The 14,562-nt window shown below is 48.8% G+C and overlaps 1 protein-coding gene across 2 annotated transcripts in view; it reads left to right on the top strand.

The window, feature by feature from the left end:
• The first annotated feature begins 1,160 nt into the window (after positions 1-1,160).
• HSF2 (heat shock transcription factor 2) overlaps positions 1,161-14,562 on the top strand; it is a 38,751-nt gene continuing 25,349 nt past the window's right edge. The window contains exons 1-2 of one of the 2 annotated variants that reach the window (XM_054022749.1): positions 1,267-1,353; positions 12,976-13,041. Coding sequence is in view for 1 of the 2 variants with exons in the window: in XM_054022748.1 (XP_053878723.1) it covers positions 1,243-1,353 (111 nt within the window). In the remaining variant the exon portion in view is untranslated. Of the gene's footprint in view, positions 1,354-12,975; positions 13,042-14,562 lie in introns of both variants that reach the window. The other variant, XM_054022748.1, reaches the window with a different exon arrangement.

Here is a 14,562-nt window from a genome sequence, read left to right as displayed (position 1 = left end):
CAATGCTGACTGCAAGGTATAAGGCAGGGGTGGGCAATAATTTTTGCAGGGGGGCCACTCCACAACTTTTGGTAAGTCATCACGGGCCGCACATTTCTGCTATATTAATGGAGATGGTGTGGGTTTCTGGGAGGGAGTTTGAGTGCAGGAGGGAGCTCCAGGATGGTGCTGAGTGGTGGGCTGCAGGAGACGGTGAGGGGTGTGAGCTCTGGGAGGGAGTTTGAATGCAGGATGGGGGTTCAGACTTGGGACGGGGTGTCAGAAGGCGCGCGAGGTGCAGGAGCTAGGTAGGAGGTGCTTACCACACTGCTCCTAGAAGCAGCTGCTGCTGGCACATCTCTGCGCACACCTTGGGAGGAAAGGGGCAGCAGGTCTCTGTGCCCCGCAAGTCCCGCCCCTGCAGCACCCATTGGCCATTTTCCAGTCAATGGGAGCTGTGAGGATGGTGCTGGGGACATGGGCAGCACACAAAGCTGCTTCCCCTGCAGGGGCGCACAGAGACATACCAGCAACAGCAGCAGCTGCCCACTTGCAGGAGTGGCATGGGTCCATGGCATGCAGGCAGCCTCCCTGAGCACCCTGCTGTGCCGCTAGAGTCACGGCAGGCCAGACAGAAATGTTAGACGGGATGAATCTGACCTGCAGGCCATATTTTGCCACCCCTGGTATAAGGGCACAATTATGGCTGCATCACCTCCTGCAAGCAGTATCTCCAGTGTTCATTTATTGATTCTTCAGCTAGGTAGTTTCTTGATCGGGACAGGGAAGAGCAGGTTCCTTCCCTAACCGTGCCAGCCCCTGCAGCTGCTCCTCACCCCCGCGCCTTTGTCCCGCGAGGCCAGGCCCCGTCCACTCCTGGTCTAGGCTGCTCCCCCCCGCCTTGTCGCTCACGTGCACAGCACGCACGTTCACCCGGCCCTGTAGAGAGTCACTTCCCGATTGGCTGGGGCGACTCGTCATTTACATAGAATCTCAGGTTGAGGCTCCGCCCTCCCGCTGAGGGTCGCAAAGATTCCCTGCGCCGTTCCGCGTTCCGTCCAATAGGAACGCTGGGCTGGCACTGTTGTTGCACGTGAGGGCGGTGCACGTGGACCTGTTATGTAAAGGGCGTGTGGCGGTATAGGGGAACGCCACACACGCGCGCAGGCGTGTGAGGTCAGTGTTCTGCGGAGGTAGGTGCGCATGCGCGCACGCGGCCCGTCCACGCCAGCCTAGCTCCGTCCTGGTCCTACTACAACGACAATGAAGCAGCAGCAGCAGCAGCTGGCGGCCGCGAGCGTCCCGGCCTTCCTGAGCAAACTGTGGGCGCTGCTGGGGGAGGCGCCCAGCAACCAGCTCATCACCTGGAGCCAGGTAGGGCCCCCGCCCACGGAGAGTGGGAACCCCCCCCCCACCGGGCAAGAGACGCGTCTCGCCCGCTCCCCCCCCTCCCACGGGAAGATGAGGGCGGCCTGAGCTGGGGAGACGGGCCCGCAGAGGAGAGGAGCCGCTCGGGGCGGCCGCGCCTCTCTCCCTATAGCCTGAGGCAAGAGGGGCCTGACGCCCTCCCCAAGGCCTTGTGCCCCCCCCCTCCGCGGGCCTAGTGCGTCCTGCACTGAGGGGGGCAGCGCTGCCGCCCCCCAGGAGTAGCTGCACTGAGAGCCCCCCCCCCCAGCACAGAGGGGCCCGCAGCGCCTTGCCCGCTCGCGGGGGGAAGGACAAACCCGGAACTTCCTTCAAGCCAGGTCCCTTCCTTTCCTGTCGGTGACCCAGAAACTCCTCGTGCGTGTCCGCTCCCCCTCCCCGGCCCCGAGCTGCCGCCGCTCGGCGGGGGGCGGGCGGGGGTTTCTTGGTTTTGGGCACCGACCTGGCCTTGCTCAGGGAGCAGATTTACACCGCGTGTGCGTTGGAGAGTCCCGCTCCGCAGCGGGTTCAGTCTCCTGCCCGCACCCCGCAGGCTAAAGTTTTGGTGGGGGGTGCGGGGCTGTAGACGAAAGGGTTGCTTACCCCAGATCAGCAGGTTCCCGCTTTCAGGGGTGGCTTTTAGAGGAGATTGTGTGGCCTTGTTTTGGGGTGGATAGGTGGTGGGGCACAACTGGAGTCTGAAGGTGATTTGGTTTCTTAAAATGTTTTAGTGAGAGACTTTCAGCTGGAACTTAGAGAGTTTCCAGGTTTCTGTCTTTCTCTCCGTGTCCCTACTCCATAGCCGTTTTAGTTTTATTATATGATGATGCTTATTCACATCGTTGTTTCCAGTTGCAAGGGTAGGACCACAGGAGGAGAGGTTGCCTATGCAAACTTACTGAATATCTATTCTTATAAAATGTTTTTCTCCTTAGCTTGATAAGGATGTAGGAATTAGTTGTCCAATCTCTTCCACATGTAAAACATAATAGTCAACTCTAAAAAGTAATAGAGGGTCCTGTGGCACCTTTAAGAGTAACAGAAGTATTGGAGCATAGGCTTTCGTGGGTGAATGCCCGCTTCTTCAGATGCAAGTAATGGAAATTTCCAGAGGCAGGTATAAATCAGTATGGAGATAACAAGGTTAGTTCAATCAGGGAGGGTGAGGTGCTCTGCTAGCAGTTGAGGTGTGAACACCAAGGGAGGAGAAACTGCTTCTGTAGTTGGATAGCCATTCACAGTCTTTGTTTAATCCTGATCTGATGGTGTCAAATTTGCAAATGAACTGGAGCTCAGCAGTTTCCTTTTGGAGTCTGGTCCTGAAATTTTTTTGCTGTAAGATGGCTACCTTTACATCTGCTATAGTGTGGCCAGGGGGGTTGAAGTGTTCTCCTACAGGTTTTTGTATATTGCCATTCCTGATATCTGACTTGTGTCATTTATCCTCTTGCGTAGTGACTGTCCAGTTTGGCCAATGTAATAGCAGAGGGGCATTGCTGGCACATGATGGCGCATATAACATTGGTGGACATGCAGGTGAATGAGCCGGTGATGTTGTAACTGATCTGGTTAGGTCCTGTGATGGTGTTGCTGGTGTAGATATGTGGGTAGAGTTGGTATCGAGGTTTGTTGCATGGGTTGGTTCCTGAGTTAGAGTTGTTATGGTGCGTTGTGTGGTTGCTGGTGAGAATATGCTTAAGGTTGGCGGGATACAACCTCATCTGCTCCAGCCCCTCAGACAGAGACCAACACCTACAAGATCTTCACCAAGCATTCTCAAAACTACGATACCCACATAAGGAAATAAAGAAACAAATCAACAGAGCCAGACGTGTACCCAGAAGCCTCCTGCTTCAAGACAGGCCCAAAAAAGAAACCAACAGAACTCCACTGGCCATCACCTACAGTCCTCAGCTTAAACCTCTCCAACGCATCATTAGTGATCTACAACCCATCCTGGACAATGATCCCTCACTTTCACAGACCTTGGGAGGCAGGCCAGTCTTCGCCCACAGACAACCGCCAACCTTAAGCGGCAGTATCCCCCCGGGGTCGTGTAGTAATTTTTGTTGTCAGAAGGGGGTCACAGTGCAATTAAGTTTGAGAACCCTGAGTTAAAGGCGTGTTAAGGGACCAGTAAGCACTTTTATTCTCAAGTTCTTTTACATTGTGCCAGTCCTACCACCAAGGCCTTGGCTACACTTGCAGATGTACAGCGCTGTGAGTTAAACCTGACTTCGTGCAGCTGAGTAGGGAAAGCGCTGCAGTCTGTCCAAACTGACAGCTGCCCAGCGCACTGTCATGGCCACATTTGCAGCAATTGCAGTGCTGTTGGGAGCGGTGCATTATGGGCAGCTATCCCACAGAGCACCTCTTCCCATTCTGGCGCCGTGGGTTGTGGGAAGGGGGCGTAGGTACAGGGCATGCTGGGTCCTGTCCCAACGCCCCATGATGCATCACTTCGCATCTCCGAAATCCTTTGTTTTCGTCTACCTTTGGCGCCATCTTTCAACGGTTTCTGTGCAGCGCGATGTCTGCAGGAAATGGAGCCCGAACTGATGAGGCGTATGCTGACTTATCTCGCCAGCACATCACGTTTGGCTGTCGAACTATTCCTTAAGATCCAAAGTGATAGTGAGAGTGAGGAGTCCGACAATGCTATCGAGCCGTGTAATGCGTATGACACGAAATTGCTTGTGGCATTCATGGACATGCTCAGCACCATGGAACGCCGCTTTTGGGCTCGGGAAACAAGCACCGAGTGGTGGGATCACATCGTCATGGAAGCCTGGGATGATGAGCAGTGGCTGCAGAACTTTCAGATGAGAAAAGCCACTTTCATGGGACTGTGTGAGGACCTTGCCCCCACCCTGCGGCGCAAGGACACGAGATTGAGAGCTGCCCTGCCAGTGGAGAAGCGGGTGGCTATTGCAATCTGGAAGCTGGCAACTCCAGACAGCTTCCGGTCGGTCGCAAACCAGTTTGGAGTGGGAAAGTCGACCGTTGCAATTGTTGATGCAAGTTTACAAGGCCATTAATCACATCCTACTCAGAAGAACCGTGACTCTGGGTAACTTGTAGGACATAGTGGATGGCTTTGCACAAATGGGGTTCCCTAATTGTGTGGAGGGGTGATAGATGGGACGCACATTCCTATTCTGGCACCACCCCACCTAGGATCTGAGTACGTTAATCGGAAGGGGTATTTCTTTATGATTCTCCAGGCGCTTGTGGATCACCATGGGCGTTTTATTGACATTAACACAGGCTGGCCCGGAAAGGTGCATGATGCACGCATCTTTCGGAACACTTGGCTGTTCAGGAAGATGCAGACCGGGACTTTTTTCCCAGAGCGGGAGATCACGGTAGGGGAAGTTGAAATGCCCATTGTGATCCTTGGAGATCCCGCTTACCCGTTAATGCCGTGGCTCATGAAACCCTACACAGGGAGCCTTGACAGCAGCAAGGAACGGTTCAACTACAGGCTGAGCTGGTGCCGAATGACTGTGGCGTGTGCATTTGGCCGTTTAAAGGCCCACCTGCGATCTCTGTATGGGAAGCTGGACTTGGCCGAAAACAGCATCCCCGCGGTTATATCTGCGTGTTGTGCCCTCCATAATATTTGTGAAGGGAAGAGTGAAAGCTTCACTCAGGCATGGACCTCTGAGGTTCAACACCTGGAGACTGAATTTGCACAGCCAGAGAGCAGGGCTATTACAGGGGCCCAGCGTGGGGCTGCAAGGATTAGAGATGCCTTGAGGGAGCAATTTGAGGCTGAAAATCAGCAGAGAGATCTGGTGCCCTGCACGGGAGTGAAGTGCAGTAGTTCCAATCTTTAGGAATCAGTGTTTGCTAAGCAGACAAGCAGACTTGCAGTGCCTGTTTATTTCTTGGGCTAAGGAGTCTTTTACTTTATGCAATAATAAAGAATGTTTTCAAAGCCAAAAAAATCCATTTATTGAAAAGAAACAAGGGGGTGGAGTGGGGAACAGTACAATCACAGTTTCGTGTATGTCCTGTCTGTGCAGTGAGTGCTGCACTTCAGGATAGCTATACTGCATGGTGATGGGGGTTGAGTGCAGAGGGTAAGGGTCGTGCTTTTCAGGGCTGGGTGGTGAAGATACTGGTGTTGGAGGCAGCGGGTGGCGTGAAGAACACGGAAGTTGGGGAAAGTGGGTTGGAGGTGACAGTGGGGCACAATGGAAAGAGTTTTGGGACAAGGGCTGTAGCGGAAGGGTGGCGTTTGCGGTACTGCTCCTCTTTCTGCATGGCTACGAGCTCCTGGATAGCATCTGCTTGGCGCTCCAGGATGCTTATGAGCCGATCAGTGCTTTGATGCCGGTGCGCGGTGCTTTGCCGCCGGTGCGATGCATTTTCCTTGCGGATCCTGCTTTCTCTCTCCCTCCAGTTCTGTGCTTTCTCATTCTCTTTAATAGATTGCTGCATCACTTCTTGCAGCATGTCTTCTTTGCTTTTTCGCTGTCTCTTCCTGAGTCTTTGCAGTCGATAAGAGGGACGGCTGAGGTCTCAAGGTTGATGCAGCTGTATAGGCAAAACGCAACATTTAACAGAGGCAGCATTGTTTATACCAGACAGAGTAATGATTCCCCCCGCACTTAAGGAGTAGAAAACACACAGGGTCTACACAATAGCATAATTTTCCCGTCCGAAACAGAGCACACATATCCCATGGGAGCCTCAAAATGGTGAGTAAGGGGGACTGATTCTTTCAGGGCTGCACTGTCCTCTGGGTTTCTGTGCCTTGGAGAGAGCCAACAGCTTCAGGGGACACCTACACTGAACACTTGTCCCAACATTTTCCACGGGAGTTCGTCCTGGATGATATCTCGCTGCTGAGGGTGACCTGAGGGAGGGTCTTCTACTGCAATGCGGCTTCCGCCCTGGCCCATATGCAGCTTGCCTGTGTGCAGCAATGGTCCCCGCTGCTCCTTGCGGCACAGTGGCACGGACATATTAGCCTGGCTGGGACAAGGACCACGGTGGCTCTCCCGATAAACCTGCGCAAGCGCTTTGCATACGTTCTGGATGAGACATTTGAGGAGATTACCGAGGCCGATTACCGCGATGTGATAAACCACATCAATGCACTATTCTGCATCTAGGCATGCATGCCTAACCCTCCTCTCCCAAAGAGCCTGCACTGAAAAAATTCCTTCCGGGGCGGGGGGGAAGAAAACCCGCTTACCAGGAACTTGCTCTTCTGTTTGTCCTCCACCAAGTACCGGCCGCTGCGACTGGCTACCGAGCTCCTGGCTGCATGGCTCCAGGGATTCTGGGGTGTCTCCATCCGGCCCACCATCATCACTCCCGTTTTCTTCCTCCTCCTCTTCCTCCTCCCCCCCCACACCTGCTCTGAAGTGTCCATGGTGGTGCTCAGAGTGGAGGTGGGGTTAACCCCAAGTATCACATCCAATTCTTTGTAGAATCGGCAGGTCATGGGGGGAGCACCCGAGCAGCCATTTGTGTCGCGGGCTTTGTGGTAGGCACTCTGCAGCTCCTTCACTTTAATCCTGCACTGCAGAGCATCCCGGTCATGGCCCCTTTCCATCATGTCCTTTGATACCTTCCCAAAGGTATCGTAATTCCTACGGCTGGAGCGCAGCTGGGATTGTACAGCTTCCTCCCCCCAAACACTGATGAGGTCCAGCAACTCGCCATTGCTCCATGCTGGGGCTCGCTTGGCACGTGGAGGCATGGGTCACCTGGAAAGATTTACTGATAGCACTCCACGCCACGCCGGGCTGAGCAAACAGGAAGGGGATTTTTAAAATTCCCGGGGAATGTAAAGGGTGGGTCACATGGTTGGATACCTGAGGCCAGGGCAGTAGAGTTTGAACTGATGACCAGAGTGGCTAGAAGAAGCATTGTGGGATACTGCCGAATAATTCTGGAGGCCATTCACAGTGCATTGGGCGGCCACGCTGGCGCCGCAGTGCTGCAGCGGCAGCGCAATACTCTCTATTCCTGTCAGAGAGGTGGAGTACATGCTGCGCTGCAACCACAGAGATACAGCACTGCAAATGCCTTGCCAGTGTGGACGGGGAGTGAGTTACAGTGCTGGGGGCGGCGTTACAGCGCTGTAACTCGCAGGTGTAGCCAAGGCCTAAGACTCATTGGACCAGCTCTTCTAACATTACCATATGGTGTGGTTTTTTTTAGGAGATGGTTTGTTTTCAGTAGGAACAGTTTGGGACAAGTGAACTTATAGCATGAGCAAACTAGTGATGACAGAGAAAGCAAGAAATGTTGTTTAAAAATACTTGCTACTGGTTAGCAACTGCTCAAAGAGATTTTGGAGTTATCATGGATAGTTCTCTAAAGACATCTGCTTAATGTGCAGCAGCAGTTGGAAAAGCTAATAGTGCTAGGAACTATTAGGAGAGCAATAGATAGGACAGAAAATATAATACCACTAAATAAATTCGTGGTACTCCCACACCTTGAATATTGTGAGTACTGGTCACCTAACCTCAAAAAAGTATATTAGAATTGGAAAAGGTACAGAGAGAGGCAACAAAAATGAGTTGGGGTATGGAACAGCTTCCCTGTGAGGAGAGATTTAAAATGACTGGGACTGTTCAGCTTAGAAAAGAGATGACTAAGGCGGGTTATGATAGAGGTCTATGAAATTGTGAGTGGTATTGAGAAAACGCTGGGGAAGTGTATTATATGAAGAGGTAATTAACAAGAACCAGGGGCCACCCAGTAAAATTACAGGTCTGTCACACCTTACGCGCATTTAACATGTGCGAATTCAGCTTTACGCTGTTGACAAAAACAAAAAAGAAAAATAATTTAAATACTGTTCCTGCCGTGCGGGTGATTCCGCCTGCCATTACACTCAATGTAATTTTGACTATACGCGGTTTTCACTTTACGCGCTGACCGCAGAACGTAACTTCAGCGTAAGATGAGACAGACCTGTAATAGGCAGCAAGATTAAAACTACTAAGTTCTACTTCACACAAGACACAGTCAAGCTGTGGAACTCATTGCCAGGGGATGTTGTGAAGGCCAAAGGTATAACTGGGTTCAAAAAAGAATTAGATAAGTTCATGGAGGATAGGTCCATCAATGTCTGTTGGCCGTGATGGTCACACAGAGGACACAACCCCATGCTCTGTGTGTCCCTAAATCTCTGACTGCCAGAAGCTGGGACTGAATGACAGGATGGATGACCTGATAAATTGCCTTGTTCTGTCCATTCCCTCTGAAGCATCTGGCACTGGACCCAGTTGGAAGACAGGATACTACCGGGCTAGACCAATAATGGCTATACTGGATCAGACCAATGCTTATTTTCTTATACTCTAATGTAACTATGACAAGCATTTCTCCTCTGCTAGAGGAATGGGGCGACAACTATGTTGTGCTTCACTAAATTTCTTTCTACTGTGGATCATAAAGTTAAGTAATGTTTTGCATTTACATAGCATTTTCAATCTATAGAGTTTAAAGCACTTTACAAAGATAGGTAAATGTCAGTTTTAAAGAGGGGATAACAGTCACAGAGGTTAAGATGCCATTCTTACAAATGAGTTTGTTTTGTTGTCTTATTTAAGTAAGTTGAAGCACTCTGGAAGATTAGAACCCAATTGACTTGTCCATGGTCATATTTACTAGTTTATGATGCAACTGAGGGCAGGCTCTCTGCATTTAAAATTTAAATGTTTCTGTTCTGTAATTTTCTGTTAAGCCAACTGTTAAGCAAATATTTTAACTTAGGTCACCTCTGCGTTGTAAACTTAAGTTATATCAGCATACAGCCGCCGCAGTTAGTATGTGGCTTGTGCACATGCATACTTTGCTCCTTGTGTTGACAGTGCACATACTCATGCGAGTGCTTGTATCGATGCGGAGTGCGGTGCACCCTGGGTAGGTATACCATTGTGCAATTAGCCACCATCCAGTGTGCCTCTTTTGGGAAGCTTTGGCAATGCATGATGGGGACGAAACAAGTTGTGCAGGGGTGACTGGCATGGGGGGAGGGATAGCTCAGTGGTTTGAGCATTGGCCTGCTAAACCCAGGGTTGTGAGTTCAATCCTTGAGGGGGCCACTTAGGGATCTGGGGCAAAATCAGTACTTGGTCCTGCTAGTGAAGGCAGGGGGCTGGACTCGATGACCTTTCAAGATCCCTTCCGTTCTAGGAGATGGGATATCTCCATTAACTTATTTATTTATTAATTTATAACTTCCCAGTTTTCAGCTGTCTCCATTGGATAATGTTGTGTGTCGCACAGTTTTTTGTACCTTTTTTTCAAAATCCCACAAACCCATGTGTCCCTTCTCCTTGTTCATCATCTCTGACAGAATCATGGAGCCTGCACAACTCTGCACTGTTGTCATGAGGATTGCAAGCACACGGCACACAATCCTGGAGTCTTTGCAGAGCCACAAGAACCAAATCAGTGAGGAACATGATGATTCCCTTGAAGGATAGATTGCTGTGGGAGATAGCGAGAACCAGTTCAAGGTTGTTGGTGACATTCACTTAGCAGCTGCAGGTGGTGGAGCACTGTTTCTCGCCCTGAGAAACAAGCACTGACTGGTGGGATCATGTGGTAATGTAGGTTTGGGATGACTATCAGTGGCTGCAGAACTTTTGGTTTCTCAGGGCCACATTCCTGGATCTGTATGCCAAGCTCGCCCCAGTGCTCCAGCAGTGGGACACGAAAATGAGAGCTGCTTTGACAGTGGAGAAGCAAATGGCTATCATACTATAGACACTTGCAATGCCAGATTGCCACCAGTCAGTCAGAAATCAGTTTGGTGTTAGGAAATGCACCGCGGGAGACGTTGTGATGTAAGTCTGCAGGGTAATTAATCACTTCCTGCTAAGCAGGACTGTAAGTGGCAATGTGCAGGACATAGTAGATGGATTTGTAGCAGTGGGGTTCCTGAACTGCAGTGGAGTGATAGATGGGATGCATATCCCTATTTTGACACCAGACCACCTTGCCACAGAGTACTTCAATAGAAAGGGCTACTTTTCTATGATTATGCAACCACTGATGGATCGCAGGGGACCTCTTCACTGACATCAGTGTGGGCTGCTCAGGGAAGGTGCCTGACACTTACAGCTTTAAGAACACAGGACAGTTACAAAAAGCTACAAGTATAGACTTCCTTTCCTGACCGTCAGATTACTATTGGGAATGTTAAAATGTCAATAGTGATCCTGGGAGACCCAGCTTACCCTTTACCCCCTTGGCTCATGAAGCTGATAGCATCAGGGAATGATTCAACTATCAGCTCAGTGGGTGTAGAATGACAGTTGAATGTGCTTTTGGTCATTTGAAAGGTCGCTGATATTGCTTACTTACAAGATTGGACCTCAATGAGAAAAACATCCAAATGGGGTTATTGCTGCTTGCTATGTCCTGCATAATGTATGTGAAGCAAGGGGCAGAGGAGGGAGTTTCTGCCAAGGTGGAACAGCTATCTGCTGAATTTGAACATCCAGATACAAGGGCTATTAGAAGAGCTCAGGGAGGCTTTGAAAAACCATTTTTAAGAGTGAGCAAGAATAGTGTGGGGTGTTGTATGCTCTACCTGGCCCTGCTCTTTTGTGGCCTGAGAGGAGTCCTGTGGTGGTTACTGTGAAGGAATATAACATCGACAGTGCACCTGTTCAGGTTGTTTGTGAATGATCCTATGAGTTGTATGACATTGTGCAGTAACAGGTAATTGGTTGCTTTTTTCCAAACAATAGAATTTATTAGTTCAAAACATAAGCTGTGGAGTGCTCAGCAGTTCTAAAAGCAACAAAGAGTCCTGTGACATCTTATAGACTAATAGATGTATTGGAGCATAAGCTTTCATGGGTGAATACCCACTTCGTCAGATGCATGTGAGACGAAGTGGGTATTCATCCACGAAAGCTTATGCTCCAATACATCTATAGTCTATAAGGTGCCACAGGACTCTGTTGCATTTTACAGATCCAGATTAACACGGCTACCCCTCTGATATTGTTTGGAAATAATTAATTTTTTATTCTGTAATGATCAGTGCAAAAAAAAACCCTGTGCAATTTTAAAATAAATACAGTATGTTAAAAACTTAATACATTAAGAACAGAAATTATGAAGGGGAAAGAATTTTCATGTCCATTTCAGCTATGCATACATCAACCTTGGCTTTCACAAGTCTGTGTGGGTCAAACTGAGATTGTCTGTAACCACCCCGAGGGTGGAGTAGTAGGGGTACTGCAGCCACATGGAATGATGCATGGTGGGCAGGCAGTGTAGGGAGGTTCTGATATTGAGTTCTCAGTGGTCTGCAGAGGAAGGTAAGCTCAGGATTATTGAACCTGCAGGTCTACCAGACTGCAGCATCTGTGCTGATTGCCTGAGAAGCCCCATTATATCCTGGTGCATCTCCCTCTCCTTTTCCTGCTTGGACTCCTGGGCCTTTCTCCTCTCCGCTCTTTCCTTCTCCAGTCTGTCTGCAGTGTTCCTCCTTCAGACCCTGTGCTCATGGTCCTATGCAGCGCTGGCTTGCAGGATCTCCTGAAACATATTATCCCAAGTAGTCTTCTTTTTTCTCTTTGTCTGGCTCGGGTGTTCTGTGGGTATGGAGGGGCAGACCCCGAATGCTGCAATGGCAGCAGCTGAACGTAAAACACACACAGGTACCATTTCACTACAGAAAGCAAGACTTCAGAATCTTAAGTTACTCCCCTTGCTGTCCACAAGCAATCCCAAGCAGAAGTGAGAATGTAGTGTTTAAAATAGATGGGGAGCATCAGTCACTGCCCCAGCTGTGGTGAGTATGGCCCACTGGGAGAAGGGAAATAAGGGAATTGCTTGGTTGCATGATTCCAGTAGTATAGGGCAATGGCACTTAATAATGCCACCCCAGTCATGATTTTATAGACCTCTATCATATTTCCCCCCCCCCCCCACACACACACACACACCCCTTAGTAATCTCTTTTCCAAGCTGAAAATTCCCAGTCTTATTAGTCTCTTCTCCTAAGGAAGCCATTCCATACCCCTGATAGTTTTTTTTTTTTTGCCCTTTTCTGAACCTTTTCCAATTCCAAATACCTTTTTTTGAGATGGGGCGGGCGTACCAGGGATTTCTATGTAGGCAATATATTTTCTGTCTATCCCTTTCTTAATGATCCCCAATATTGTAAGCTTTTTTGACTGCTGCTGTGCATTGAGTGGATGTTTTCAGAGAGCTAGACTCAATGACTCCAAGATCTTTTCTTGAGTTATAACAGCTAATTTAGACCCCATCATTTTGTATGTATAGTTGGGATTGTTTTCCAATGTGCATTACTTTGCATTTATCAACATTGAATTTTATCTGCCATTTTGTTGCTCAGTCACCCAGTTCTGAGAGATCCTTTTGTAGCTCTTCACAGTCTACTTTGAACTTAAAACTACTCAAGAAAGCAAAATTTGCAGATGACATAACTACCTCACTGTTTACCCTTTTTTTCCAGATCATTTATGAAAATGTTGAGTAGTACCGACCCCTGGGGGACACCACTATTTACCTCTCTCCATTCTGAAAATTGAGCATTTATTCCTACCCTTTGTTTCCTCTCTTTTAACCAGGTACTGATCCATGAGAGGACCTTCCTTCCTTTTCCTGTGACATCTTACTTTGCCTAAGAGCCTTTGGTGAGGGGCCTTGTCAAAGGCTTTCTGAAAATCTAAGTACACTACATTCACTGGATTCCCCCTTGTCCACATGCTTGTTGACCCCCTCAAAGAATTCTAGCAGATTGGTGAGGCATTATTTCCCTTGTCTAGTCCCCAACAAATTATGTTCATCTATGTGACTGACAATTCTGTCCTTTATTTTAGTTTCAGCCAGTTTGCCCAGTACTGAAGTCAGGCTTAACGGCCTGTAATTGCTGGGATCACCTCTGAAGCCCTCTTTAAAAATTGGCCTCACGTTGGCTATCCTCCAGTCATCTGGTACAGAAGCCAGTTTGAATGATTGGTTACAAACTACAGTTAGTAGTTCTGCAATTTCACATATGAGTTCCTACAGAACTCTTTGGAACAGATCGTATTCACCCAAAACCTCCAGTAATGACACCTCAATCTAAGACAAGTCCTCAGATTCTTTTTAGGTGACAAATGGCTCAGGTTTGGGAATCTCCCTCACATCCTCAGCCAGGAAGATAGAGGCAAAGAATTCATTTAGTTTCCCCGCAATGGCCTTACCATCCTTGAGTGTTCCTTTAGCATCTTGATCGTCCAGTAGCCCCACTGGTTGTTTAGCAGGCTTCCTACTTCTGAAGTACTTTAAAAAAAAAAATGCTATTAATTTTTGAGTCTTTGCCTAGCTGTTTTTTCAAATTTTTTGGCCTTCCTAATGATATTTTTACACTACATAAATTGCTCAGCATGAAAAGCAAGGAGCAGTGACACTGCAGCTTGTTCTTGTAGCCCTTCTGCATCCCCTGAACAATCTGCTTGTACATGTTGAAATTTCTAAGGCTGGATTGGAGCTGTGCCTGCACAGCCTTTTCTTTCCACAGGCCCAGGAGAGCCAATATTTCCTGTCTTCTCCAGGTGGAAGTGTGTCTGGAGCATGCAGCTGGCGTGTTCAGCTGGGCAGTTGCACTTAACTATGGAGAGCTGCTAGGTGTGCTCGCCAAGCTGGGCAATCAGGAAAAGGAATTTCAAAAATTTGCAGGGCTTTAGAAGGGGGGCTTTTGGTCTCTGTAACCCCTGGCTGGAGGAATTAAAAATGGTGTCCAGAGAGGTCAGTTGTGGGACAGTTGTTGGAGGACAGTTAAGGTTGAAATAAGTAATGCAGAGTCTGCATTCCCACCAACCTAAGTATATCAATCATGTCTGTACATGGAGGTGTACAGGGAGGTGGTGTTACTATGTTGGCGTAATGGGGAATTTACAGTGGTGGGAGAGTAATTTGAGCATAGACACATGCACAGCTAGGTTGATGTAAGCTGCCTTGCATCGACCTAACCATGTAGTGTAGACCAGGGCTCAAACTTTCCAGTGCTTTTTGAAAGGGAAGCTGATCCAGCTAGTCCTAGTTATATGGGCCTTCTCTGAAGTATTACCGTGTCATTTCCCACTGAGATACAAGTCCTATTCACAATAGAGCGCTGTAGGCACTTGTACTGTGTCAGAAACATCTTTAAACAATGTTGATTTTTAGTATAT

The sequence above is a fragment of the Malaclemys terrapin genome, chromosome 3 (genome assembly GCF_027887155.1).
Source record: "Malaclemys terrapin pileata isolate rMalTer1 chromosome 3, rMalTer1.hap1, whole genome shotgun sequence".
NCBI classification, from domain to species: domain Eukaryota; kingdom Metazoa; phylum Chordata; order Testudines; family Emydidae; genus Malaclemys; species Malaclemys terrapin.
This window is presented reverse-complemented; position numbering and strand designations above follow the sequence as displayed.